Source organism: Apteryx mantelli, chromosome 18, assembly GCF_036417845.1.
Source record: "Apteryx mantelli isolate bAptMan1 chromosome 18, bAptMan1.hap1, whole genome shotgun sequence".
Lineage (NCBI taxonomy): Eukaryota > Metazoa > Chordata > Aves > Apterygiformes > Apterygidae > Apteryx > Apteryx mantelli.
In genome coordinates, this window is record NC_089995.1 from 15,925,464 (window position 1) to 15,953,340 (window position 27,877).

General features: G+C 43.5%; 1 protein-coding gene across 2 annotated transcripts; it reads right to left on the reverse strand.

Annotated features, from left to right (window-relative positions):
- Nucleotides 1-242: 242 nt before the first annotated feature.
- Nucleotides 243-27,300, reverse strand: CABLES2 (Cdk5 and Abl enzyme substrate 2). 2 transcript variants are annotated; one of them, XM_067307931.1, is made up of 10 exons: nucleotides 26,771-27,300; nucleotides 10,966-11,037; nucleotides 10,681-10,773; nucleotides 9,407-9,484; nucleotides 7,631-7,739; nucleotides 6,826-6,991; nucleotides 5,972-6,075; nucleotides 5,476-5,582; nucleotides 3,930-4,134; nucleotides 243-3,477 (listed from the first exon to the last, which is right to left on the reverse strand). In XM_067307931.1, exons 1-10 carry the CDS (start codon nucleotides 27,298-27,300, stop codon nucleotides 3,337-3,339), a joined length of 1,605 nt encoding a protein of 534 aa, XP_067164032.1. In that variant the 3' UTR covers nucleotides 243-3,336. The 2 variants fall into 2 exon arrangements, with proteins under 2 accessions (XP_067164032.1, XP_067164033.1); XM_067307932.1 differs by lacking the exon at nucleotides 10,966-11,037.
- Nucleotides 27,301-27,877: the final 577 nt, after the last annotated feature.

Below are 27,877 nucleotides of genomic sequence, written 5' to 3' on the forward strand. Positions count from 1 at the left end.
TGGGGAACGCGGAGCGTTTTAGCGAGGGGGTTTGTCGTTGTCTTTAGCCTCTTGGGCTTTGGGCTCTGTGAGTTATTGCAAACCCAGAGCAGTTCAGCCCCGTGCAGACGCAGCCGAGTACCCAAACCCCGCTGAAAAGAGCTTAAAGCGACCCAAACGCAGCCAGCTTCCTCAGCAGCAGGAAGGAGCCTGGGAGCGCTGGAATATTGAAGGAAGCTTAAAGACCATTCCAAAACAGGGAGTTTGGTTACAAAACATGTATCAAAACAGTTTTTATTTCACAGCATCTTAAATTTCACAAGTTCATTCATGTGAAATATATGTAACAGGCTACACTTAAATTAATAGACTAGGACACAACCATAACAGTATTGTTTACAGAAAAATGTACAGCCTCTTATCAAGAGAGTTCTCCGTGCTGAGTCAAAGCAGCATCATATTTACACGGTACACAGACTTAAACCACCCCTCAATGTAAACCAACATTTCTCTTCAAAGCAAGAGGAGTTCGACTGTGAAAATGTAAAGCTGGCAGATACCTTATTTTGGGTCCCATTTTTAGGTTATTAATCAATAATGTAGTAATACTTCTTTGCCACATGGTGGCAGCTTTTAGGTAAAGAGATAAATATTGCCACACAGGCTTAAATGAACAGGACTGCAAGCTACACTCAAGAAATAGAAAACACATACACACATAAGTTACCGTATCTCTGCAGAATGACTCTTTCTGCACAGACGACAAAAGAGGTACCAATTTAAAAGTTGCAGACTAAGTGTCTGGCTGGCATCAGTCCGAAACTAATGTTCTGCAGTGTCACTCGAGAATTGCCTTCTGTTTATTCCAAAAATGTAAGCACAGTGATCACTTTGTGTTGTCATTTTTGGCCTGTACTCTGTACAGCTTTTGAGCTCAAGAACTCTGCATGTGCCGGACCAAATATTTAGTTCTCTTTAAAATAGTATTCAGCATTTTGTAATGCAATATTCTTTACCCTAATTTGTTCTTCTAAAAAGTTAAAAAAGAAAACTTGCCATTTTATGACATGAAGCCATAGCTTCCATTCTGCGACTGTTAACTCCAGCCCAAATGCCCACTGTAACTAGGCAAACTTCCACTGAATAGAGAGCGCTAAGAGTTCAAAAAAAAAAAAAAAAAAAAAGCATTTTTTTTCTAGTTTGAGAAAGGAAAGTTAACTGTTAGAGAAAACTCTTTATATACTAAACAGGAATAAAAGTTCCTGGAGAATTACATTCTCTGACTACACTCATACTAACTGAAGTATACTACTATTTCTGGAGATACTGTGTGAGAAATTTCTATGCTCAATTTTTCCTCTCTTCCCCTTCACAATTAGTTTAGTAAGTTGTGAACCACTATAGTTGAGTTCACCACTGTTTGCTAATTTCAAGGCTTATGTATATGCTAGATGTTTAATATGTAGGTATTTCTTGCATGCAATGACAGTTATGTTCAGTAGAAAGCTTAACTAGTAAACATTTTGTAAACCTTTTGGAAGATAACTGGCAAGCTTATTGTCTACCTGGTTAGCTATCATCTCATTTTAGAAGACTGGAAAGTCCTTTTGTGTTAAAGAGAACTTACGAACATATTAAACTTTACATGAATACCTTGTTACATACACAGAATTGAACACAGTTACAAAAGGTTTGATAGTCACTGTAGTTATATGAAAAATACATCTTGAGCCCTTCTTAAAGAGGAAGGGGCTCCAATAAAGTTTGCTGCAATTCTAATGAAGCCAAATTAGCTTCAGGCAAAACATGGCTGAAGATCAATTTCAGCTTTGTTTTTATCTACAACAAACATTGAATACAAGGACAGGAATTTACATTACTTTACATATTTGAGAGCAGATATCCTTACCTCAGTACGAGGTCTAGTATTTCATTCAGGAGTCAAACAAATTACAGATTTCTTACCATAATAGCCAAGCGTCAGTTTTGTTCCTTGCAAATGGACAGTTACTTGTATCATTATATTGCTTAGGAAAATAAAACCAAGAGCCAATATCACAAAAGGTTCCACTTATATCTGAATGAATCCCCAGTCTGGATATTTTAAAAATACACAAAGGAATAGTCAATGGTCAAAGTTATTTAACCTCTGCATAAGCCTTAGAGTGCTGCTGGACATCAGCCGCTAAGTGGCTGTTCAGATGTGCAACAAATGCCAATTTCATGAGGACCATCACAGTGACACAATGCTTGGAAGAACAGAGAAAGGTTAAAAAAAAAAAGGTAGCATTTTCAGTATTGAGCATGCTTTGTTTCATTGGCTTAGTTTGGCAGCAATAACTCTGACTTAAATATTTGTGTTTAGAGCATACAAGATCATATATGACAGTCATACTAAAAAGGTGCTTATTACAAACTACAGAACATTGAAACACACAAAAATCATAAATTATACATTTGACAGCAAGTTGCTCTTAGTCAAGTGATCATTTTCCACTGAAGAGTGAATTAGGATGGCAATCACTTTGCTGCACCTACCTTGTTCAACACGTCGTATTTCATGACAGATTTTCAAACAGTCTTTCTTTTTTAAATAAAATGTATATTCTTAAGGTTAGTTAACTAATTTGAAACAGAGTAATTTCAGTCTTGCTACTTACTGATTTATAGTATAGTATAGATGCCCTGTGTATCATTAGTGCAGATATACTGGAATTGTTTTCCCTATATGCAAGGCCAATGCAGGTAAAGAATAAATGGCTATATAAATTCAGGAATTCCCATTAAACAACATAACTAACTTAAAAAGTACTGGTTCCAGACCAGCCAGTTTTAGGCACATCTTTAAAAAAACAAAGTATGCATTTCATTAATGTCAAAGTGTGAGAAGATTCTTAGAAAGATCTGAACTTTACGATGCCTTGGAATGGAAGTGATGCTTCCTTTAGTTTCAAGGAAGCAAATAAAAGCCTTAAAGAAACAAAAAACAAACAAACAAAACAAAACAAAAAACCCACAATTACATAGAATTCTTCATAGGGAAGAACAGTTTTAGTAAAACTGAAAAGATAAATAAGGAATAATCAGCAGCTGTGACAGCCAACTGGTGAATATTTGTGCTTTAAACATCCAAAAGAAAATAAAGTTCAACAACTCTTTCCGTACCATCTCTCAGACTCAGCATACATATCCATAATGCACACCTTGACAGTTTAAAAAATGCTGCAGACTTCAAAACTAGCTGTAGCCATGACAGGATGCGCACTGTGGCATAGAAAGGCCAGGGACAAGTTCAGCAGCAGTGTTCAGTGATGCTATTCCCAGAGCCACTGGCTATCACCTGGAATGTAGCTTTGGTTAAGACTGTTGTGTGAGCCGTCTATAATGAGGTAAAACTTGGTTTTCAGGAAGATAGAGAGCCAGTTCCAAAGCTACGAGCACGGTGAATTCAAAACCAATGAGATCTCTTCTGTTGAATCTGAATCTCTCTTCTAGTTTCTATGATAGTACAAAAAAGAAGAGAGGGGGAGAAACAGAATCAGTTATCCACAAGATACCAACACACTGTCCGATTAAGTCAGCATAAAATAGAAGTGCTGCGTGGCCAGGACTGCACCTATAGAATCAAAAACACTGCTTGGGACCAAACAAGTAAACCAGCTTATCACCTCAGCTGTGACACACACACAGCAGTTACTGTTTCTCACACAAAAATATATAAATGAAAAATAAGCTCACTGCAGGATCATTATGACGTGGACTGTATCATTCAGGTACCTTTCAAGAATTAAAAAAAACATCAAATAAGGGTCCTAATGAGACTTTGACTGAGAGTGTTGGTCTTAAATGCAAGCATGCTATACTGGAAACCTTGGCTTTAACCTTTGTCTTGTTCTATGAAATAGAAACAAGGCTTTGAGAACACCTGAAACAAATCTGATAGTACTTACATCTATAAGGTGTTTGACTTCGTGTTTCCTGAGGTCACTGCTGATCTTGGCCGCAAGCAGAACACAAGCACCAGCACACAGTTTGCGGTTCTGTTTGTTGAGTTTGCCTTGGAGAACAAGCTTCTCAAAGTAAACATAAGCCATGGACACAGTAACCGGCTCCAGATTGCACTCTTCACTCAGATTCCGCATCTCTCTTTTTAAGCTGGAGATAGAAGAAAAAACAAAACAAAACTGTCAAACATGATGTTTTTTATGAAATACACTAGAAACACTGCAGCATGGGAACTCGCAGAGCACACAGGCAAGACTTCTATTTGGAAAACTGTGATGAGTATCATCTTAGACCGGAGTAGCTCAGTTGGCAGCAAGCTGGATCTGACACACGAACTGATTTAACCTGGCTGGCAACATCTACTGTGGAAGAACACTTCCTCTGCCCACGGACATCAGCGGCTTAGCTGCCTCGCTGACAGATGGGCTATTGCCGTACAATTCCCTCTGAGCTCCCAAACTTGTCTGCTATTCATGTCATAAGACTGAATCACCTTGGCCTCTGCAATACCACTTGAAAGCGGTGTGGATCACAGTACTTGCTGCATAGAGTCCTGTTTACTACAAACATCCTGAAAGAACCAGGACTGAATGGGCAGCGAGACTGGTTTACACACTTCCCGCAATGGTTAGCTCTTCATTTCAGCATAAAGGCAAGCTGGCAGGGGACAGGTGCTACCTCTACCACTGTCATTCATGCTACACCTGCAGAGATCTCTCTGTGAACCTACAGTTCACAAAACATCTACAAAGAGATGGGCAGGATAGTCTGGCAGAAAATGTAAACTCCGATCGAGCAAACCTTCCCCTCAGAGCTGAGGGTTACACATAGCTGTAATGATTCTGCTGAATCATGTTTTCAGCTGGCTATTTCAGGGTGCCCTGACTGCATTAAGGCTAGTGTACCAGCAGCAAGATTACAGCTCTCTTTAGAAGCAACAGTGCATCTCACTGATGAATAGCCAGAAGCATTTCTAGAAGACAAGGAATTCTGCATGGCATAGTCCTACCTGTGTGAAATGCCTTTCTTTACTGAGAGTCCTCAGATCCAAAATTATTCTTTATACTAGAATCCTGTTAGAGTCCGTGGTCATCAGTTAGTCTTGTAATTGAAAGGGAAAAATAGCCGTATGGTTCAGAGAGACAATCCAGTTAAGAGTGGAACTGCACTGTAGCCAAACAATCAGGCTGCAAGTATCTCTTGCAAGGCCTAATGCTGATTCACTGTTAATTAGCTATTAGTATTAGTACAAAACAGTTGATGAAACAATGCCCTTTTAGGCTGAACTATGAAGAGACCGTTACCCTTTCACAGAATCCAAAGCATTCCAGTACAAGGCTGTAATCCTACAGTCAGCTCAACTGGCAACAAGAGATTAGTGTTTAATCATATATACTATTAATAGATTTAGTAGTTGCTTCATGCAAGTGGAAGATAAAAGCAGTTTTGTACAGTGTTAGATTTCCTCATTACTCACTTCTTGTTTCTTACCTCCTAATTTTGCTCAGTGTCAACCTGATGTGAGGAAACTTCTCTCTGAAGGTTTCATTCATATCCTTTTTAAGGTCCGAAGGTTTCACATATTCTATGACTGTTGTCTGAAACATAGGAGGCAAAATTTGTCATTGCTCCTGTTAGCAGTACTGACAGCCAAACAAGCCTTTCAAGGACACTTTAAGGCAAAACCAAGTTTTATTATTCACTATTTTACATTTCTGTAATGTCCTGCTAACTAATAGCCAAGGTTGAGTCTCTGCCACAGTCTTACAAGTCTTAATAAGCTGGTAAGCAAATGGTTACAAATAACAAATGGGAACACAGACATAAGTGCCAGGTTGGTTCTTGACAAGCTCAATGTGCAAAACCAACTGTTGGTATTTTTCCTAATCAGTTCTCAAAAAAGCCACAGCTTGTTTTTCTCCTCTCCCTAGGGGTAGTTCCTTATAGCAGGGTCTTCAAGCACTGTTCAGGGATGCCAGTCACTTACCATGTAAGAGGCAAAGATGAGAACACGCTTGTGTTTTCCACAGGGCCACTGAGGATCATCCAGAAGATTTGGATCATATTCTGCTGCTTCCCCAGCTTCATTTCCTGAAGGAATGAAGAAGGCACAACACTGGGCCACAAGACACATAGTTTTAGAAATTCTGTGTTTCCTCTTAAAAAGAGTTTTCAAACAGCAAAAATTAAGAGTTTGCCTGCATTCTGGGATCTGCAGACACTGCAGCTACAGCAGTCTGTCTGAATTCAATAAATGCACCAGTCAGGTATTGGGATTATTAATAAAAAACAAATTAAGCTTTCTCTAACAGATGCTTGATGTACCATTTTAGACTTAGTGCAATCTAATTGTTCATACTCCGCAAACATGCACAGAAAACAGCAGCACAAGACTGAATTCATTTGCATATACTCAAATCTTTCAGACATATTTGTCAGATGTGCACTTTTACAGAAGTGAACAGATTCTTGTCATAAACTCTTTGGTTAATGCATTGCTATGGGGCTGGAAGGCAAGGAGGACCACCTGTCCATCAGATGTTTCTTGTTGAAAAATATAAAACATTAGATTTACAAGGAGAAGCCTGCACTTCTTGAATTGTGTAAATACAACTAGGCCAGATATACAGAGGAATGTAATGAATGCGTGCAAGTCTCCTAAGACTCATCTTTTGGACTTCATTAACAAACCTTCTTTGCTAGGATGTACTAAAAACAGTCCCTCTCCAACTGCAACAAATCCTTCTTAAAAATGCATTTCACCAATTGCACTGTTTCTGACAAACATATTCATTTCATGCTGTGTGTGCAAGTGGTAACAAAGCTGGCAGTCGACCTTACCTATCTCAGATCCTGCTGGTATTGTTTTTGCTGTCACAGGTTTATACCTTGATCCAGGAAGACTCCGTGAAGCACTGGCTCGACATGGAGGAACAACACTATGGCTGTCAGTTTTGCGGACAACTAGGGCATTGGTTGGATACAAGAATTTTGCATAGGACACAACCTTAAATAAAAGAAAACTGCAGTAGTTATAAAGGGAACTTTATTGAAACGCTTATTTCCAACACCTAGGACGTTTCGAAACAGACACACCCCTGGAGTTTGTTTGGTGTTGGAGACCCCTTTGTTTACAGCAACAGGAGGTGAGGAAGGGGGAAGAATTTGGACACGGGAAAGACTATTCCATCACTTCAGTATGGAAGAGTTGTAGAGGATTTAGGGGATGGGAGAAGAAAAGGCAAGAATCACATCAAAAACATTCTGGCAGTACATGAATTTAATTGAACAGGTTTAATTTCTTCTATCAAATCATAATTCACAAGATGTCTGAGATCCAAGAGTCAAATTTTCCAGAAACAGAGACAGAAATGATAAGGAACTGACAGCCTCCCGAAGAGGAGCATTATCACAACTCAATCCCAACCCCTCAAACTTTAAGGATCTAAATAAAAACTTTCACAGCTCTGAAAACTAGAGCTCTCATTTTATGGATGGCGAAGCACAGCATAAATTAAACGATTTGCCCCAGGGTCATATCGTGACAAGGCTAGAAGAGGCTAACTCATCTGCCCATCATCCCCTGCTCCTGTCAGTAGTTTAGTCATCAGCATTACAGATTAAGAGATACAAAGCATTTCCTTACCTTGCCATCAGCTCCTAGCTCTACACCTTCCAGTCCAAGCACCATCTCAGTGGAGACTGAAACTCCCCCAGAAGGATGTCGTTGTTTCTGTCCGTCCATTTTTAGATCGCTAAATGCAGATAAGAGTGCACTAGTAGAAAATGCAGCACAAGCTCAACTTCCTCTATGATAAACCATTGTCTACAGCCAACGCCACAAGGTCAGAGTTCCACTATGTGGGAACAGGGCATCCCCTCAATCCCATTTCCAAGCAAGCATTAATCTTTGAATAATCTACTCAAAAATGTAGAGATTCTTCATTAAATAATCAGATTTCATCTCATTTTTAACTCAGATCTGTACCAATATAGCTACTAAAAGTAAACTCAGGTTTTTATATATAGTATTTCTGCATAAAATTATTCCATTTGTTACACACCAATGCTCAAACACTTGACATTAAGCATGATTTATATTACTAATTTTCCAGGATTAGAAACTTGCCTTTCAATCGCAATTTTCCAACCACTGTGTACACAAGCGCACACTAAAAATTAGTATTGCTAGCAGAACTCTGCTTCAGTGATGGCAGCATGCAGCATTGTCACCTAAATTCCAACGCAAAAAAGCAGCTTTCAGTTGAAGAACTGCATGGCCAGCTTACACACGAGCAGAACGACACAGTGCTCAAAACTGCTCTACAATAACTCCAGCGACCTTGCCGCTTTTCCATGAAATGAAAGAATAGTTTCCCATTGACTATTTTTATAGCAAGCATATTTGAATACAATGCAATTCCCACCACTAAACATCCGTTTCCTTCTTCCATATGTTATGTACAGGACAGAGGTGACGACACAATTGTCCTGACAGAAGTGGATTAAAATAAAATGAATATTTTTATAGCATACTTGTATATCACAGACCTTCACAGAATCATCTTAAGAGTTCACAAGGGACTGAGCAAAGCTGCAGGAAAATCCAGCTAGCAGGTTATTTCTCACGAGTGGTCTTATTTACAGTTCTATACAAAAATGGAGTTCAAAATAAACTAAATGCAATATTAATCAGGCTAAATTGTTTCGGTTTCTCTTAGACTGCAAATACAATGACACTCATGGCTTAGAAGAGCTGAAAGCTAAAAGAGCATCTTAATCTTATTTAGATATAGCTTCACTATAAACCCTTGAAGAGTTTTCAGTAACAAAGGTAGCATCCTTCCCTGATGCTCTGAGTTAGCAGAACAGTATTTGAGTCCATGTTATCCTGCAAACTGTCAGCATCAGTATAGCTAGTGATCAAGGTGGCAAAGGTACAGCTCTGCAGTGGCAGGATCCGGATACACAGGCCATCATGGCAACGGAAACACGTTTAAGGTACAGCTTTTCCTCATTCTGCTATGCTATTGTGTCGACACAATTGCTTGTCACACTAGGGAGAGTTGCTTTTTGACCACTTTAGGAGTATGGGAATACTCCTATATTGCAACAAATCATGTCACATATTCCCAGCTGGTAACAAGAATTCCACAGGGCAGGAGTCTTGAGCATGTGAATAAACATCTGAAGAGAAGCCTACCCTTTTCCAGTATTCTCTCTTGAAGTTAGAATGAACAGACGTGAGGGCAATGTCTGATTTTAGTGCTCTGGCAGCAAGCTCTTGTCCATATATTTAAGTGGCAAGTCAGATATGTTCACTTGCTTCAAAACAGGATAGCTACAGCAACTGTACTCATTTAAGAAGCTCTTTTGCAAACAATACCCCAGAAATTTCACAAAGCAGTTAAAGATGACTCACCTGATCCGTAAACTTTCCCCGTAAGGTAGGATAGAAAAAGCCACACACAGTGTTCGTTTAGCACAGATTAACACTATCCTGTAAGTAGACAGGAAAACATCAGGATAAGAATTAAGATTCAGAAGTTACAGGCAGCAAGAAGACAGCTTTTTAACGGAACACAAACACCAGATTTCTCTTAATTTGCCCTGTAAATTACATAAAATTCACAGCATTATCTATGTTTTGAGAAAGTGGCACAAAACCAGAAGATATATATATATATATATATATACACATGAAAAAAGCTGATTTAGGAGTGAGAGTCAACTATTATAGACTCTTGCTATACAAGAATCCCCAAATTATTTTCTGACTTGCTGGTCTGCCACCCTCAGGGATCAGGAGACAGCGTACCCCCAAGCAGTGTTGACTGCACTTTCCTCTCACTCATATTTGGCACTAGCTATTAAAGACAGTTTACCTGCTCTTATAAAGTAAGTCACTTTTCCCTAGTTGCTTTCCCACTTCTACAGGAATTTTGCAGCGGTAGCTTCACCTTACCAGTATCAAATGTGTGACCAGGTGACAGTTTACATAAGGCACCACAGTAAGCCTTAAAGAAAGGCTATCTGTCATGCATCTGATTCCCTTGGGACACATGCCCGCTTAAAGAGCCCATGCTATTTGTGAATAACACCAGTTTTTTTATATTCCATACAGAAATTCTCATTCTGAGTGCCCTTTTCCAGCCAAACAGTTCTCAAAAGTTCACTCATTTCACCTCTTTCTTTACTATGCTGGAGCTGACAGTGTTGAGAGAGATCTCACAAGATTTATATTTTATACTTACTTGGATGATGGTACTACTCAAAAATCTCATAGCTCTATGAGTATTAAATAGGGACACAGCCCCTTCTTTCTCTGCTGCACAGTAAATAAAAGTCAAGAATTAAGATAAACCAGGCCATTCTCCACACACCTTCCTCAGCTCTGATCTCTCTCTGTGCCAGAGACGAGGAAGCGGCTGGGAGAGAGTGATGTCTGCCTTTAACCTCCTCCCATCCTCCTCAAAGCAGGATGGCAGAACCATGGGAATATTGCTGAAGCTATAACAAATATGAACATGTAATGCCTTTGACACATATATATTTAAAATTAACAAGACCACATGGACATCACATATTATTACCACTAAGATGAAATGGCTAACCACACTGCGCTCCTGGAGTCTATTTTTGAGAGTATCCTATTTCCCATGAGTAAAAGGGGCACAGCTGATCTCCAGAAGTTACCTGCTGTTCTTCGTGTCATACTGCCTCATGTTCTTGATGAAGTGCATCTTCTTCAAACTTTTGTGTCTTGGAGACCCAGAGATGTGCTTGGTTCTGCAATTATTAAAGAGAAAAAAAGAAAACACCACCACACTCTTTATATGCTCTAAAAAAAGTCATGCCAGTTTTATGATCAGATGGCAGCACTAGCATGCAGGACCTCAGATATTGGCGTGGAAGAGGGTGGAGGGAGGAGAGGACTGCATGCAACGAGTTAAGATTAATGCTGCTTTTGAAAAAAAGTACCTTCGTACACTGGCATATTCCACTATGTCTTCTAAAAAGTCTAGAGAGCAGCGCTGGGAGATAAAACGCCTTCTGTAAAATGTACAACACCACGAAGAGTGAACAATATTAGTTCATGGCCTCCGAGTTTAGGAACTGCAACAGATCTATGAGCTCATACTGACAAAAAGGCAGTATTTTTTTTATTTTTATTTTTTGGAACAGCGCTTAGCTAGGAGTTTCAGATTTCTAAAAGGCCAAGAACTTTTTTCCCCCCATTCCAGGACCTTTACAGCCTTGACGTATTTTGAATTATGTATTTATACCAATTTAATTAACAAGAGCATTCACTATCTTCAACACATAGGAACACTTGCCTGTAAGTTATACACCTAAAAAGCTTCCAAACACTTGTTTAAAATCGTATAAGAAATATTACAAAAAGCCCCCCACATTAAGGCAAGGGAATAAGTCATTTTTAATCAATCTACTGATATATACAGATATAGCTGTATGATGATAGAACATCTCTATCTGCATTCTTCCTTCATGCAGGACACGGTATTTCTCCAGCATTGGGAGTCAGTCTAAAAGTCTACGACATTAACTCAATAAAATTAACAGATCTCTCAGAAAAACAAGAGGGAGGGCTATCAGAGGAAGCAAGGAGTATTCACTGCCCATCTGAAATCCCAGAATAGAAGATGTAAAAAGAAGAATAGCAGGAATTATGTGAGTTAGTATAACAGTAATGGGGTATTACATTTAAGCAGAAAAATGGACCTTGCCAAAGTAAGATATATTAACACTGTCAAAGTCAGCTCGTTCTTTGTTGGTAGATATTTACAAATGAATTGTGAAATCCTCCGGCTGCAATTTGCAAAGGAACAAAGCATTCAGATTCAACTGCCACCAACGAAATACTGAGTTCAGATTCCATATTTTATGCGTTGTTTAAGCATATATTATGCTATATTTTTAGCACAAGTCACATGCACTGAAGTCCAAATTTTTCTTTCAAGGTTACATAGTAACTCAATAGATGGACAATGCTCCTGTGGAAGTCAACTTAAGCGTACAAGACAAGTTGCAGGACTCTGGTTTAAAGGTTTTACAAGATCCACTTTTGGGGAAGAAAAAAAAATCTTTAAGCTCCACATATCTCATCCCTAGAAAAACAATAAATACTTTGAGAAAGAAATCGCTGCTGCTTCTAATAAGTTAGAAATCTGCGATGCAAGAGGCAGCAGTCATACTGCCTTGCAGCAGTCACTCTCCTGGGCTACGCGGCTGCACACTGCCCTCGGGGATGTCCGAGGTCTCCAAGAGCAGCTTTGGGAGCACTTGCACACACGAGTAGCCAAACTATTCAAACAGGCTGAGGCCAGGTTCTCAGGCTTAGAAGTTGGCATCCAACACTAGACTATAAGCACCGTACCTTGCATGGGTGCAGGGAAATAAAAGATTTCAGGATAAATGGATCTTGAAGTCCAGCACGTCAAGATTTCGAAATAGCTTAACAATCTGCTAATCCTAGTTACTTTGCCTTTCATCCTCTTCAGCCTGAGCTGGATAAGAAATACAAACACACTATTTTGTTGCTGCAGAAGGACATACACCAGAGTACTGGACACGAACAAAATCTGGCTGCTTTGTCTTAAGCCTGGTGCTGAGGAGTGCAAGTACACACTTGCTTGAGCGACAAAGCAGGTGCTTGCACCTCTTTTCCTCCTTCTTGCAAGTTATTTCCTCTCTTCTGAGTTACTCGGGAGTTACTGCCAGAGCTGCCTGCCAGGAGCTGTGCCAGCGAGACGTGGCAGTTACACTTTGCACAGTGCATCATAACGACCATGCAGAGTCACCAACACACAGCACTTTCTAGGCAATTACAAATTTCCATGACGAGCAGATTATTTGCAACAGGGGTATTTGTTCCTTTTGTTTAAAGCTATACCAGTTCTTCTTTCCGAGTTTAAGAAGCAGGAAAAACTAGCACTTCAGAAAAGTTGATGCTCTGGTATTTTTCCTTATACATTGACACAAGTGATATTTAAAAATGCTGATCCATAGGCAAACTTCTGCAATGAGGTTTCTAATGTTATTCCTGGAGTTGTACAAACCAACACTTATCGAAAGGTTTTCCAAAAAGACACTTCAGTCTCAAAGTATTCCTAAAACTAAATTAATTCCTCATTCCTCACTATACATTCAAGAGAATGTAAATTACCATTTTCCCTGTATCTTCAAGTATGTACTGAGAACAAATGCCAAACTAAACAAATGAACCTTTTTCCTCTTCTTCCCAAAGTTTGCTTATAATTTCCATAGCGTCCTTTTAAAAGGGAATTTGTACCAACTTACACTCCCATTTAAGGCTTTATTTTTCCCTTAAAGTAAATCTGATATTGCTTTCATTTCCTCAGCAGTGCTGTTCAGACATTCTTAAGAAAAAATAAATAAAAGAAAATGCAATAAACACCTACAACTCAAACAAGTAGGAGGCTGAAAAATTAGTGTCCTTTTCTGTAAACACAGGAGAGGGAAGTCCTCCCTATGAACTAACACCTTTATTATTGCTAGCGATTGCCTCCTACAAACCAGCAACTATTGAGGGAGCCGCTAAAGAACATCCCTGGCACGCCTAACAGATTGCCTTTAACACCCTTCACCAATACCTCGGTCTTAAAATATTTTTTTTGTTCTTTTCCAGCAAGAATAGAATGAGAAAATTCAACAATTTCACATCCACGTGGCTTTCCACTCTAATTTGGCATCTGACCTGCAATGAAAAAACCACCTTTGTGAAATGTGGAGCCCAATCTCACAGCTACTGGCATGAACACAGTTATTGATCCCTCCCTAGTCTTCCTCCCCCAGTGGGGGAGACCTGAAAAGAAGCCTCTCTCAGGGAGACTGAAAGCAGCCACGTGTGGGCAAGCAAAGGAAAAATGAAACCAAAGCCAACGACAACAGGGATGGGTATAAGAAGAGCACGCGATTCTGCAAAAGGGTGCCAATGCAACTAGCCGGCCTGATTCGGAGAGCCACGGCTGCCATCCCAGCGGAGACGGTCAGGAGCATTATTTGCTCTGAGCACCCTCTGCCTTTCCTCAGTATTGGGGATGAGGGGGAACAACCCCTGAACCTGCTGTTCTGTAACTGCATAGCTAAGTAAAGAAACTGCTGCAATGAGAGGAAGATCCTGCCCATTTGCTCAAAACCACAGTGACTCATCGCCACTGTGCCAACAGGAAGCGTCGTTTTTAGCTACATTTATAGCCAATATTTTCTGTCCTCAAGTGAAGTTGTCACCTTGGAGAAATTCAAGGTGTTGGGCAAGACATGCTCCTCAAATCTCTAGGTAGGGTACACACAGAGGTCTCACATATCCAGTTAGAGTTGGTACCTAAATAGCGTGTTTGCTCAAGTAAACATTTTACAGCAACACCATTCTGCCGCTGCAGCCTGCGAGAAGCTTGCTGGTCTCCTCAATCGTCTTAGTCAGCAGAACTTCTTTATTAGACGGTGCCTTTTTGGAGTATATTGCAAACTAATGCTTTCTGAGGCACCCAAGTTTATTTTGCTAACGGCCTGCTTTCGTTTTAGTGCTTTTTTCATGCAGTCAATTCACACTTCAGGAACAGGGAACACAGGATTCACTTTAGCAGCTGCTGGCTTCTGCCCGATTAAAAAAAAGTTGAGTCACATACCCTGAGCTAAGCAGATTCATCTAGGATAACATTCCTCGCCTGTGGTCTGATCCAATGGAATTGAAAGGATTATAATTAGTTTCTAGAGCGCATTTGTTGCCAAATGCCACCTAAATAGTGAAACAGAACACCAAAAATCTACACATGTACTATAAGTTACCTTACAAACACTCTTACTGACATACTGCTTGGCAATTGAAAGTTAAGGTATCCAATATTAAAGTTGTAATGAGTTCTGAGGAGCAGGTTATAACTTCAGCCGTACCCTGAAGACGGCTCAGACACGTCCGTTAGCCAATACCAACCGAAGTTCATGGCTGTGAGCAAACAGCCACTCGAGCACAGCTATTTCTTGACAAGCTACAGAGGGTTTTTGCTTGTCTGTTTGTACTTTTTTGGTCAAGAGATCACTTTTGAGGCTTACCCCCTTATTTTAGGAGCCAATAAAACAGGACATTCCCAGAACCCTGACATTAAAAATAGTAACCATGTTTATACAACCAGCACCTCTGGGGGACCCACCAGAAGACAACCCCAGGCAACACGTGCTCAGAGATAAGGGGCTCTCAAGTAGAGGAATTCTGGATTAAGCCTCTGCTTCTTATCTCCACATGGACACACACACAGTCCAACACAGCTGCTGAATCTGGGATGAGCTAAACATGAACATAAAAAAAAAAACCTTAAATTCAAAATTCTATTTTCACCTTCCCCCCAGTGAAGCAGTAGCCAACCCACATATCATCCTTTCGGATGGATTTCTCACTGAAGAGCCCCAACTGCCAGTACTCCTAGCTTCAGAGCTCTGTCTCCTTCGACTCCTGACAGCACCCTACCAAGTGCGGACAGAGAAACACCCGGCAGAGGGCAAACAAAGATGGCCAAGCAGTCCGCAAGCTTCCTGACCCAGAGGTTTACATGGCTCTTAAGTGTCCCAACCCAACAGGATACAGCTAAGAGCAACCTATGTATAGCATCAGTAATCCCCAAATGTCCCGACTTGCAAACTGAAGGGAAAAAGCTGTTCAAGTCACAGCAGATTAAAGAACGAACAGTGACCTTTCAGTTGACTCACCAGGAGTATTTTGCCCCTGTCCCAACAGGCCAGTCTACAGATACCCCAAAGGACAAGGGTAAAGCTGGAGGAATTTGCTGTAATTAGACAGGTCATAGTATCTGCTAAAGACTGGTCATCTCTAAGCAAATGCAAAAGAGACACTAACCCTTCCCGTGCTATCAGACATCACTTAAGGCACAAGCAAGCTTCTTCTGCTCTGGCTCATCCTGGGCCATACCACCCGCTTGAGTGACAGTGTCAGCCCTCCGCACCTTCTGGCCACCTGCTCCACAACCACAGAACCTGCTGCCGTACGCAGGCTCTGCTTCCAAGCCTTTTCTGTATAACCTTTGAAACCAGCAGTCTTCATGAATCTCATTTTAACTAATATTTCCATATCAATCTATTTCCTTCAGAGGCTTTCCAGCCTTAATATCCATCCATTATTTCCACTAGAGCGAAAATGAGTAGTCTGGTCTTAAAATTGTAGTGGCTGATGATCTTACTTAAGCCAGTAAGTGTAGCTGCTATTTCACCTTTTTGAAATGTCTCTGTTTAGCCCTTCTGGTTTCTGTATTTCTGTCATAGCAAGTGAACTGACTCCAACAGGTCTCTTCCCTTCCTAAGGAGGGGTTAAGTCAGAAGTTTCTAAAAATCTTAATAGGATTCCCCTCCCATCCAAAGTACCCCCCACCTTTCTCACATGGGCAGGTTTGCAGTTTGAGCCAACAAAAGCCAACCAGTCAGCCAAAGGGTCGGTGCAGTCAGCGTTCAGCTATTTTCACCTACAAGAGTATCACTCAGCCACACAGCGTCTGGACACTGTCTTCTGTCATGACTTTTTATCATGATTAGTTCCATGGCAGTTAAACAGGAGAGGAGAAACACTGCATTCTTGTTTTGCACCATTATTGCAGTTCTGGGCATATTTCACTTTAAATGCAGTAGCTTTCTGTTAACCTTTACAGAATTCCATTAAAAGTAACGAGCATGCTGCCAGTGATGCTTCAGGTAGTGCTGGGGTGCAGAAGCATGGAAGAGACCCACCATGAGCCTGGAGAACTCGCTACCAGCCTCAGCACTCTCTTCAAGCTGCATAAGCTACTGAAGTCATTACACCCCATCAGAGAAAGGACTGCAACATCTGATTAGGTACCAAGTTGCTCGTATCACCCAAGCTTCCTCCTGCACCATACTTCACGAGGAAGTTTAGTGACTTCATCATCAGGTACACTGAATGAGACTATCAAGAGATCAGGTGCTGCTCACACTTTGCTGGCTGGAAACAGATTTCCATTTCTGAACTCCAAATCAATCATTCAGCTTTTCTCTACCATAAGGGATAAACAATGCCTTATGATTACTTATGCTGAGTGGAGGCTCTGGAAAATGGTTATGGGGAAGCTAGTGGAGAATACTGGACATTAGCAGAGGTTTATGCACACTAGCAGCTACATGAAACCTGATACAACAATTCACTACATAAATTGCATCAACACCTATCCTAGGATTATTGCTAGTTTCACAGAACTTCTACAGGGAGCTCTGTGGACAGAGAAAGGAAAAAGTAGAAAACAAACCAGAGGATCACGGAAAGAAGGTGACAAAAGAACAGGAAGAACAACAGCCTGCACCCAACCTATATTTTTGCTCCAAAATATCTGGGCTCCTTCCATACCATAACACCACAAAGCAGCGGAATGAAATTCACTTAGATCACACGAGCTGCCTTCTGCTTCTGTGAAGACGACTGCTTTCAGGTTTGCTGCTGGCATAGCACGTTTGCCACCGGACTCCTGTCCCCACATCCCATTTTCACTGCACCTAGACAGCAACCGGATTCAAAGCAGGAGCAGAGAGCAGGAAGTCAGGCCCAGCGAGACAAGTGTTCAAAGATGCTACAAAAGCCAGACAATTACATGACTTGAGATCTCCTCCAGCCAAGTGCATAGGCACCATGGATTTATTTCAGATGGAGTCACATCCATCGCCCTTCTGCTGGAGGGAAGGGTGCCACGATGCATGCACGCCCACAGGCACTTGGCTAAAATTAGCAGCAAGGCTTAGATTCTCTGTTGCTCTTTAGCAATAGAGACTGCTAATAGGCGGACAGAACGGAGGTCAAGGATTTTTAATTACAGTGTGAAATTAGGGGCTAATAGAATTTGGTTTCCCATTTTTCACTTGGAAGAGTTTTATTTTAATATGGATGTCCCTTTGTAAGGTCTTTTACATGCCTCGGTATAATCACAGCTGTCAAGAGACTGAGTTATTAATATAACAAGGGCAAAAAACATTTATTGGTTTGTGGAAGCACCAGTTTAGGAACAACCATCAAAGAAAATCTGTACATGAAATCCAGCTCCCTACTTCTGTTTACAATAGGAAGATATACCTGTCAAGTTTGTTTTGTCAAGGCGTACTTTAAAGAATTAAGCTGTACAGTTTTCCTTCCTTACATGCAAGCCAACAAGCAGATATGAATTGATATTACCCAGTCTGACTGGGTAAGAACACTGGCATCAGGGATTTAAAAAAAATAATAATGAAGTTTAATTTTTCTCAGCTGCCATTATTTAGGCAGACCAGGAGAAATTTACTGTCTTCAGGCTTGCATTTATGGAGAATGCCTATTTTCAGACCAATGTCCCATGCCTTACCACCCTCCACGTTTGTATTAACGAGCCTCCTGCTCCTCAAAAGCAGATCGAGTACAACTCGCCAGTAGCTGCAACTTTTCAGTAATTAAAGCCAAAAGAAGTCAGAAACCACATTCATCCTGAATCCCATTCAAAACATTCTGTCATAACCACATGTTCGGTGCAACAAATCGCTTCAATGAAGAATCTGTGCCATCAAGTGCTGAGGACTGAGCAAGACATTTTCGCGGATAGATGTTTTTAAACCTGGCATCCACCGTGGAGCTGCAGTAGAGCAGAAGACGCCCTGCATAAGTGACAGTACAGCTACTGCCCAGCTCTAAAGAGCTCCTTCCTTACAACGTGAGCTGCTCACTGCTTTATGGCAACACCGCTGGATGCGCAAACACGCAGCACGCGGGCCAAAACGTAGAGCTCTTGCAGTGCAATTTGCATCGCAAGCCGCTGTCCCGGCAGTTCATTCTGACGCTTGTTTAAAATGCAGGACTGACAGAGAACAAATGCAAGAGTCACACAGGGGGCCTAGTTTCTCTCTCCAAGAAGCTTCATTTTCAAGAAGAAATCCAAACTGCTTATCTAAATTAGCATGGAAAGTACTTTTATGTTTCGGAGCAGGTCTCTGTCAGACCTCACAGGATTAGAGAGGAGGCCCAGTTCCTTGACCTCTCTTCTTATTCAAGGTTTGTTTACCAAACTGAAAGGGCACAAGGGGCTTTCCTGCATCAGAGCTGGTCCAAAACAGCCTAGAAAAAAAAATCCAGCATTTCTCAAAGGAAAGTAAAGCCACTTGCAAGAAAAAAAAAATACATCATGCAGCATACACAACAAGTGAGAAGGAACAGAAATGAAGGATAGATTGAATTAAGTTGGAGGCAAGTAAGCGAGAAGCTCACTAAGCCTGAAAGGCTCCATATACTAACAAGAAAAGAAATTACTGTGGATACTCGTCACAGTGGCTGCTCCTTTACTGCTGATTCACAACCCCATATGATTAAGAACCTAATGCTACTAAGAAACAAGCTTTGCATTCATTGCATTTCATATATCACATTGTTTTGGTACTAAGAGTGTTTAGACAACCCAAGGATTAAATAACGCCTTCCAGTTAAGTATTACGAAAACCGTATGTTGCAACAGAACCACCAAGCCAGATGTAAGATTTGCTGTGCCCAGAGCCCGCTTGTTCTGAAACGCATCTAAACCCTGCTCCTAAAATCCCAGCTGCTTCTCACAAAGCAAGCTGTATGTGCTGGCCAGGACACAACATTTTGTTATGTGACTTATTAGAATAAAAGCATCCAGCATAACAAAACTCCCAATTAAAAAAAGAGAACCTTTTACTTGGAGGAAGACAAAAGAATTCAGAACAGGTGACTAGAGGAAACCTCAAAGAAAGTTTAGGGAGGTCTCCTGTTGGTTTTATGCATAATTGGTTCTTCCCACAACCTTTGTCATCTCCTCTAACCCACAATCAAGAGGTTGTAGCTCAGCAAGGCAAAACATATGCTTACGCTGCAGTGACCACAACAGAGCAAATGCAAGCCCGTCCGTGCTGTAGACCAAGAAGCTTCGACTGGCAGTTCGGCCCGCGCTGTTCCCCGAGACGGTGTGGCTGGCTAGCAAGTTGAACAGCTATCCAGCTTTCTGAGGGGCTCCTGCAAGCCACGCTGAGCTCTGGTACCTCCATGCTACGCAAGAAGCGGCCCAAGAAGTGCTCCCTGAATATGATCTAGATGTTCAGCGCTTGGAAGGGAAGGGCTACCATGATCACAGCAGGTAGCAGGGTTAACCGGTAGCAAGCTTTTAGCTTTTAAAGACTCAGTATTTCTTATGAATCAGAGCTGTATCTCCTGAAATGTTCTTGCTTCCCTTGCACTTAAGAGGATAGTAAAGACTCCTCCTTTAACATCTTTTTCAGAAGTTAGACTAAAACAATTTACAGTAAATCATATACACAATAACTACAAACCAAAGGTTAAGAGTTTAAAAGCTCTGCATATAAAGAGCTAGCGTGACAGACTTTGTAGCTGAGCACCATAAATCTGCAGTGATCTGCTTTATGAACAATACCTCCTGCTCATTAAAAGATCCAAATTTCATTATGCATACGTGCACAACAGATTATACATTTTTAAACTCAAACTACAGAGCCAGCATACTTCAGGGCAGTCTTCAAAAGAAGGATCACAAGCATCTTCAAGCTCACTTAGCCTGACAGCCTCACAGCTTGAACTGTTTGACGGTTGGAAGAAGGTGGAAGCCAGGATAGCTGAAGTTAGTCTTCGAGATTTAACATGACCAAAAGACATGTATCACAGTAAATTAAAAAAAAAGGTTAATAAAGAATTTTGTGGGAGTCACTTTTCTCCTCCTCCCCCACCAAAACCACATACACAGCAGAAGAGCTGGTCTGTAGTTCAAAACTATTCTTTAAAACCGAAAGCAAAGGTATTTCCCTCTGTACTTCATTCCACTGTCAATACGAGTGCAGCAAACGGAGCACCACAGCTAATGATTCTTCTGAACTGGTTTAGTTACTGTGTCAAAAGCAAACAGCAGCCCTGACAAAGGAGCTTCAGCAGCAGATAAGGTGAACTAGCTGCCAGGTCAATCGGCAAAGCAGTTGCAAGTTTGAACAGCCCACTTATCTGCAGTTATCAAGGAGCACTTTTGTGCTAAGCGGAGTTATGGTAAAGAGCAATGACAATCTAAACATTTACTCAGCACGCACACTCACAGCTCTCAGCGTACAGCTGTTGCTCAACATGAGCTTTGTGAAGTTTGAGTGCTTAGACTCAAAGGGAGGCACTTGTTCACCAACAGAGATTTTGGGGGGGGGGGGGCGATAAGGAGGAGGAGGGAAAAAGATAAGTATTTTAGACAATGAACCAAAGAAGCTCTGTTTTAAGCCAGTACATTGAGTTCCCGCAGACTTCAGAGCTAAGAGTTACATTTGAAAATAATGGTCTAATAAAACTTCTATTATTTTGCCTGACTTGGAGGAAGCCTTGTAAAGTAAATAATATTGCAAGTAAACTGCTAGAAAATAGCCATGCTATTACATAAAGCTTTGGAAGTACATTCAAGTCCACAGTACAGCAGTATCAGAATAAGGAAAATCTGCTCGCAAAACACCAGGACTTGTTTGCTGGAAGCCTGGGTCAGGGCCCCACCAATTCCTCCCAGAAGTTAAGCTGCTCAGTTATTCATGTTTCATTTGGTAGCATTTTCCCTCTCAACTGACGACACATTGACTTGAAGAAGCAAGACAACATCATTTCTACTACCATCAGCACCTCCTTCAGAAAAGCCCTGTAAGCTGGTAGTGAGGGAAAAACGAAAGGTCAGAACGACACTCTTCTAGAGCTTCCCCTTTCCCGCGGCCAGTACACATCGCCTCGAAACACAGCTGTCAGGGGCGTTTGCACAATCGCTTTGAAAAGTTACAGAATCTGCCTGCAGGTGAGATCAACAGCAAATACAGTCACTGCCGTATGCAGATTCCTTCCAAACGGGGAACAAGGCTGCTTGTAAAAGCCTCTCGTCCTTTCCAAACAAAGGGGTCTAATAACCTTACTGTTAGAAGTTTCCATGATTGCTTGACCAGGAACCCCTCATGGAAGTGCATGGGATACAAGGACATGTATTTTCTGATCTCTGTGTTTCCTGCTAGGCATACGGATTACTTATTCTCTTTTTTGATTATTATATCTGGCTGGGAGCTTCAGATATTAAACAGTATAGGTAGTTACTAATCATAAGTCATAAACACTTAATATTGGACCCATGTAATTCACCTGCAGGTGTAAATATGAGAGAAGCAAACTGTATTTGCCGAGAAGGAGACTACAGCCTTCAGCTGAGCTTTAAATAAAGTACGGGTTTAGAAAGTATTAGTTTGTAGGTCTGAGCAGCACCTTTCAATCTATTGCTCTTGTCTATAAAGTCAAAGCCTCCAGACTCTGTTAAATATTGTTGCTTCCTGAAAAGCACCATATGCGCTCAGGTTACTCCAAATATAGCTTAGAAATTAAAACCAAGACCTTTAAACATTAGATTTCACCCACCTCAACAAAATATGCGTATCAGCAGCTAAACTGTCAGCAGGACAGAACCATACCTCAACCATCACAAGCATAAAAGCCTGACCAAGCATTTCTGCCATTTTACACATGGAACAAATTTGATCACAACTATGTCAGCAATATTGCATCCAGTTAACACTTAAAAGCAGAACTGGTCCGAAGTATTGCTGTTATCAACTATTGTTTAAACCCTCACCCTTAAAATGATCTAGATCAGCTCAGTCATATCTGATTTATCAGGAATAAATAAATAAATAAAAATCAGCATTCAGTTCAGCCCCCTGACCACTGAACATCAAGGGCAATAAAGCTTCAGTGGCAAATAATTTAGTCCCAGTATTTGTTCTTAGGCCCAGCAATGCATAGGGAATACACGGCAAAATGCATTACACCATACTGAAACCTCTGAAGTGCACAACAAGCAGTGACATTCAGGGCTGTTGTTCCCATTCTTTGTGCTTTCATAACCTGGCTATTTTCAGGGCTCTGTTATTTGTGTTTCCCAAGAAAGCTCTGCCAATTTCAGACCCAGCTGCAGAAATTCATTAAAATCTATGAATGCTGATTTGTTCATTATTTGCTGCCTCCCTCCACTGCTTTTTGTTAGGCTTGTTCTTTGAAAGAACAAAAGAATGGAATAAGATGGAAAAGGAGGAGGGATGACAAGCAGAGTAAGAAAGCTGGTATAGCACAGATTTGTAACTTGAGATCCTGTAAACAGAACATTCTTTAGAAAAAGAAAAATGGAAGATTAAAGTTTATAATGCTCAGCCAGCAGTGCATCCAAACGAGGCATTTCGATTAAACAGTACCTCCAAGGGAGCACTATTAACACACACCCAGTTCACCACCGAAGTTTCCATCCTGAAGGGCCTGACAGCTACACAACTCTGAGAAACTCAACACTGCGTCACCTGAGCACTTCACCCATGCCTTGGACCCCACCGGAGATCTTGTCTGCTGCTAACAAACGAATCCCGGCTCCAGCGAGGCGCAGCCGCAGCCTGCCCCGAGCTACGCCAGCCAGTCCCATCGGCTTTTCCCAGCTTCACAGTCAAGTCAAACAAGATCGAGTTTTCTAATGAAACTCTGTACAAAGAAACTGCCAGTTCTGGACAAATAAAGTGACCTCTACTGATGTGAGCACACACCAGCGCTATGAAATCACCAGTTACGGCAACACTGGTCGCCTAAAACAAACAGGGTAAATCTGGGAGCCCCTTCTGCCCGGCCCTGGTGCATTTAAGGGAGGCTCCACTGAGGGCAATTCAAAGCAACTCTTCACAGTGACTAAAATAAGGACTCTAAGGAGAACAGCTGCCTTAAGTGGGCACCAAAGATTAGATGTCCAGAGTAGCAAATACCGCCTCCTCCTTCTGCTCCGATGACTTCATATGCCTGTATATTTGCACGATGTAAACAGTTAACCCATGTGGTGAGTGGCAACATACTTTACCGTAAGAAGATATCTAAATTCCAGAGTCCTCCAAAAAAGGAAAACCATTTGGGTTGGCTTGTTGGTATCAGGCATGACAGAAAGATATGCAGCTTTTAGATGCTTTCTGAATCTTATTTTGCAAATACCACACCATACAGAAAGAGATGCAGTATAATAACAACTATCCTGCATGATGGAAACACATCTGATGGAATCACTCTGCGTATCTGCAACGAAAGGGGACACTGACATTGTGCAGGGACCGAGGGCTGCCACCACCTCGGGATGGATCATGAAACCAAACATGGAGAAAATAAAGTGCTCCAAGTCCCTCACTCTGAAAGCCTTCCCATCAGTCAAAATGGTCATTCCAAAGCATGGTCCATCTCATCCACTCTGGCACCCAACAAGACTGGTAGTAAATACTTCGGAAGAGTTTTTTAATACATCTCCACAGGCAGTGTAAAACTATCCTTTTGCCAGAAGGAGAAGGATTCAGTAAGACACGGGCTCATATTTAACATCCGAGAGACTGTCATCCATTAATTTGTTCAGTCCCTTTATTAAGCCATTTACACTTTTTGGACTCCTGCAGCAATGAAGCCGACAACTTCATCATACATATATAAAAAAAAGATGTGGCTCTTCTGCCTGACAATTGCAATGAGTGCTCCCTGCAACTCTTTTTTAAGACCAAAAAAAAAAAGACATGAACTTTCACTCCAGATCACCTTCATTAGAGGTGCATAAAATGATTAAGGCAATGCCACGTATCCTTTCAGCCCTCTGTTTTCCAAGCTGAAGAAAATCATAGTTTGTTTTGTCATTAGTCACACAGAAACCCTTTCATTCCGCTGATTATCCTCCTCACACTTCTTTCTACCATTTAGTCCTGATTTAACATTCTTTTCAGAAGGGTTGATTAGAATTATTATAGCGAAGCATAACAACATCTAAAATTAGATGCCATGGAAAGAGGCAGGAAGGACACCAAACAAAAGAAAATCCAAGGAGTATGTATTTAAAAATGTTCAGTTTGTGTCCTATTGACTTGTGTCCTATTGACTCGGCATGGAAAGGGGAAGGAGTGAATAATTTACATGAATTCCAGCTGTACAAAATTCGGTATGCCTGTGCACAGAGCATTCTGTGTCACACACAGAGGTAATTATACTTGTAACGCTCCTGATGCAAAACTTGCCCTCAAAAGCTTGATATGCAATATTAAAACAATAGCGCGAATGGCACAGCACCTAGTGCACTGAACAGGCCTTTGAGGACCACATGAGTGCTATGAAGAAGCTGTGTCATAGCAACACTGTTACTTTAGGCTTTATTGCACAAACTGCACATAACAGCGTAATCAGTGCATCCAGGGCATTAAAGTAGCAGGCCCAATTTCAATTTCTTCAAGAAGTGGGGAAAGAAGGTCCCTTCCATTAAGAAAGGGAAAGCAATGGGTGGTACATGACAATTCAAGAAGAAACCAACCTGGCAGGGGCAACTCCTGAAAACATTCTTACTCACAAATAGCTGCTTTCCTCTAAAATTCGCTGGAACTGCCAACTGCCATGGCTTGACTGCCATCATCAAGCAGCTTCTTGATGATCAAAAGGACATATCCGTTACGTGAACGTGCACTGAAAGGGAACACTAATCAACTGTATTAGCAAAGCTCCCCAGCTTTAAAGCACAGACATCTCTATTTCAGTCTACCAACAAAGCTCTGGAAGCCACTATAAAGAACATAGAGACTTGGATGTCTTTGATATTGTTTTGCATATATGTGCACTCAGAGGGCCAGCCCACTTTGCAAAGCTATTTCTGCAAGGAAAAGGCCTGACAAGAGTTTCTTTAGAACTTAAATCACAAAGAACAAGATCCTGCCTTTCAGCAGATTAGAAACCTCACACTTTCAGGCTGATAGAAGTCCCCTGGCTGTAAAAAAATAATTTCCCTCTGAAGGCCAGAATATCCTTCTCTGAAGTTGATTCAGAAACTTCCCAGCATACAAGCATGTATTAATATTCCTCTTAGAGCTACTGTGTAAACAAGCAGCAGAAATTAAGGGAAGGTACTACACTCAGTAGTAGTCACATTACATGGAGTAAGAGCTTACCTAACAACGCCTCTATTAGCCTCCTCTGCAAACAGAAAATTTCAAAGATCAGGCTTCGAAAAAGCACAAAGCATGAAGCATTCGGGTTACTGCAGCATCCCAGCTGGAGACTAAGCTGTCGAGATATTCTGCAAATCCGCATCACCAGACGCTTGCACAACTCCGGGCACTCTCTGCCTATGCAGCTGGGCAAATAGCTAAGCAGCGTATGCGGCGCTCGCAGCGCAGCTCCCGCGACTGCCAGGGCAGCTCAAGGGAGGAGGGAAGCAGCGCTGCGAGCAGCCCCCTTCCAGCACGGGCGCAGCGGGCGCACAGGCAGAGCGGCGGCGGGCATGTGCACAGCGGCGCCCGGGGCAGCGGCAGCGCTTCCGCGGCCACCAGCCGCGCGGCGCTCGATCCTGCCCCCGGGCAGCGCCGCCGCCTCCCCGCCGCGGGCAGGTGCCTCCCTCGCTCGCCGCTCCGCGGCCGCGGCTCGGCGGGGGGCGCACGGCAGCGCAGCGGGGAAGAGGCCGGCGGGGGTGGGCGGCAGCCCCCGTCTCCCACGGCCGGCCGCCCCCAGGGGCGGCGGTTTCCCACGCCCGGGCCCCCCCCCCCGGGCCCTGGGAAAGTCCGGCTCTTCCCAGGGCCGCGGCGCTTCCCACGCCCCGCGGCGGCGGCGGGGGGACCGCGGGTCCCGGCGGCGGGGGGAGGCCCCGGCGCGGGGGGGGGGGCCGTTCCCACCCCGCGGGGAGGAGCCGAGCCCCGGCCCCTCACTCACCTCTGCCGCTGCACCTCCAGCGCGAAGCCGCCGCCCGCGGCGCTCGGCGTGGGGCTCAGCAGCCCCGGCGCGCCCGGCTTGGCGGCCGCCGGCATCCCCGGCGGGGCGGGCGGCGCCGGGGGCGGCGGGCAGAGCTGGCCGCCCAGCAGCAGCTGGGGCAGGAAGATGCCCCCGCGGGGCGGCTCCGCGTCGCCCTTGGTTCCCGCGGCGGCGGCGAGGGGGGCGCCGGGCAGCAGCAGCGCCGGCGGGGGCGCGTGGGGGGCCCGCGGCGCCTGGCACGACGGCGGCGGCGACAGCAGGCGCGGGAAGGCTCCGGCCGGCTCCGCCGCCGCCTCCTCCCCCTCGCCCGGGCCCGCGGGGGGCGGCGGCTTCTCGGCGGCCAGGCAGGGCGGGCGCCCGTCCAGGGAGATGTTGTTGAGGAAGAAGAGGGCGGCCTGGCGCCGCCGGGAGTCGCCCCGCTTGCGCGGCGGCGGCGGCTGCTCGCGGGGCGGCCGGCTCGGCGGCGAGCCGCACGCCGTGGCCGCGGCCATTCTCCGAATGAGCCGCGACGGCCTCGGCCGCCCGGGCGGGGTGGTGCGGAGCGCGGCGCGGCCGGCAGCTCGCCCGCTCATTGGCCGCGGCGCGCCGGGATGCAAATGAGCCAGGCCGCGGCCCGGCGCTCATTGGCTCGGCTGCTCCTCATGGGTAGTCCCGCCCCCTCCTCGCCGGCCGGCGGGGCTCGGAGGTGTCCTAGAGCCGGCGGGGGCGCAGCGCCTGCGTCGGCCCCGCGCGGCTCTGTGGTGCCACCAGCGGGCGGGCCGGGCTGCCCCTGCCCCTGCCCCTGCCCCTGCCCGGCGGCCGGGCAGCCCGCCCCGGCTGTCCCCCTCCGGTCACGCACCTCCTCTGTCCCTCTCCCCGGCACAGTCACGCAGGCAGCCCCTTCCTCTCGTAGCTATGCCCCTGCCACCGCCACACACCTGTGTCCCCTCACAAACACCCACTGCATCCCCTCACGAACACCCATCGTGTCCCCACACAAACACACACCGTGTTCCCTCACAAACACCCACATGTCCCCACAAACACCTACCATGTCCCCTCACAAACATCCATTGCGTCCCCTCACAA

What these genes read in the sequence shown, in the direction of transcription:
- CABLES2 (XM_067307931.1), bottom strand. Translation starts at nt 27,300, where the DNA reads ATGGCCGCGGCCACGGCGTGCGGCTCGCCGCCGAGCCGGCCGCCCCGC. An exon ending in CTGGAGGTGCAGCGGCAGAG is followed by an intron (nt 11,038 to 26,770) that starts GTGAGTGAGGGG and finishes TACATTTTACAG; the next exon opens with AAGGCGTTTTATCTCCCAGC. An exon ending in AGCTAGGAGCTGATGGCAAG is followed by an intron (nt 6,992 to 7,630) that starts GTAAGGAAATGC and finishes CTTTTATTTAAG; the next exon opens with GTTGTGTCCTATGCAAAATT.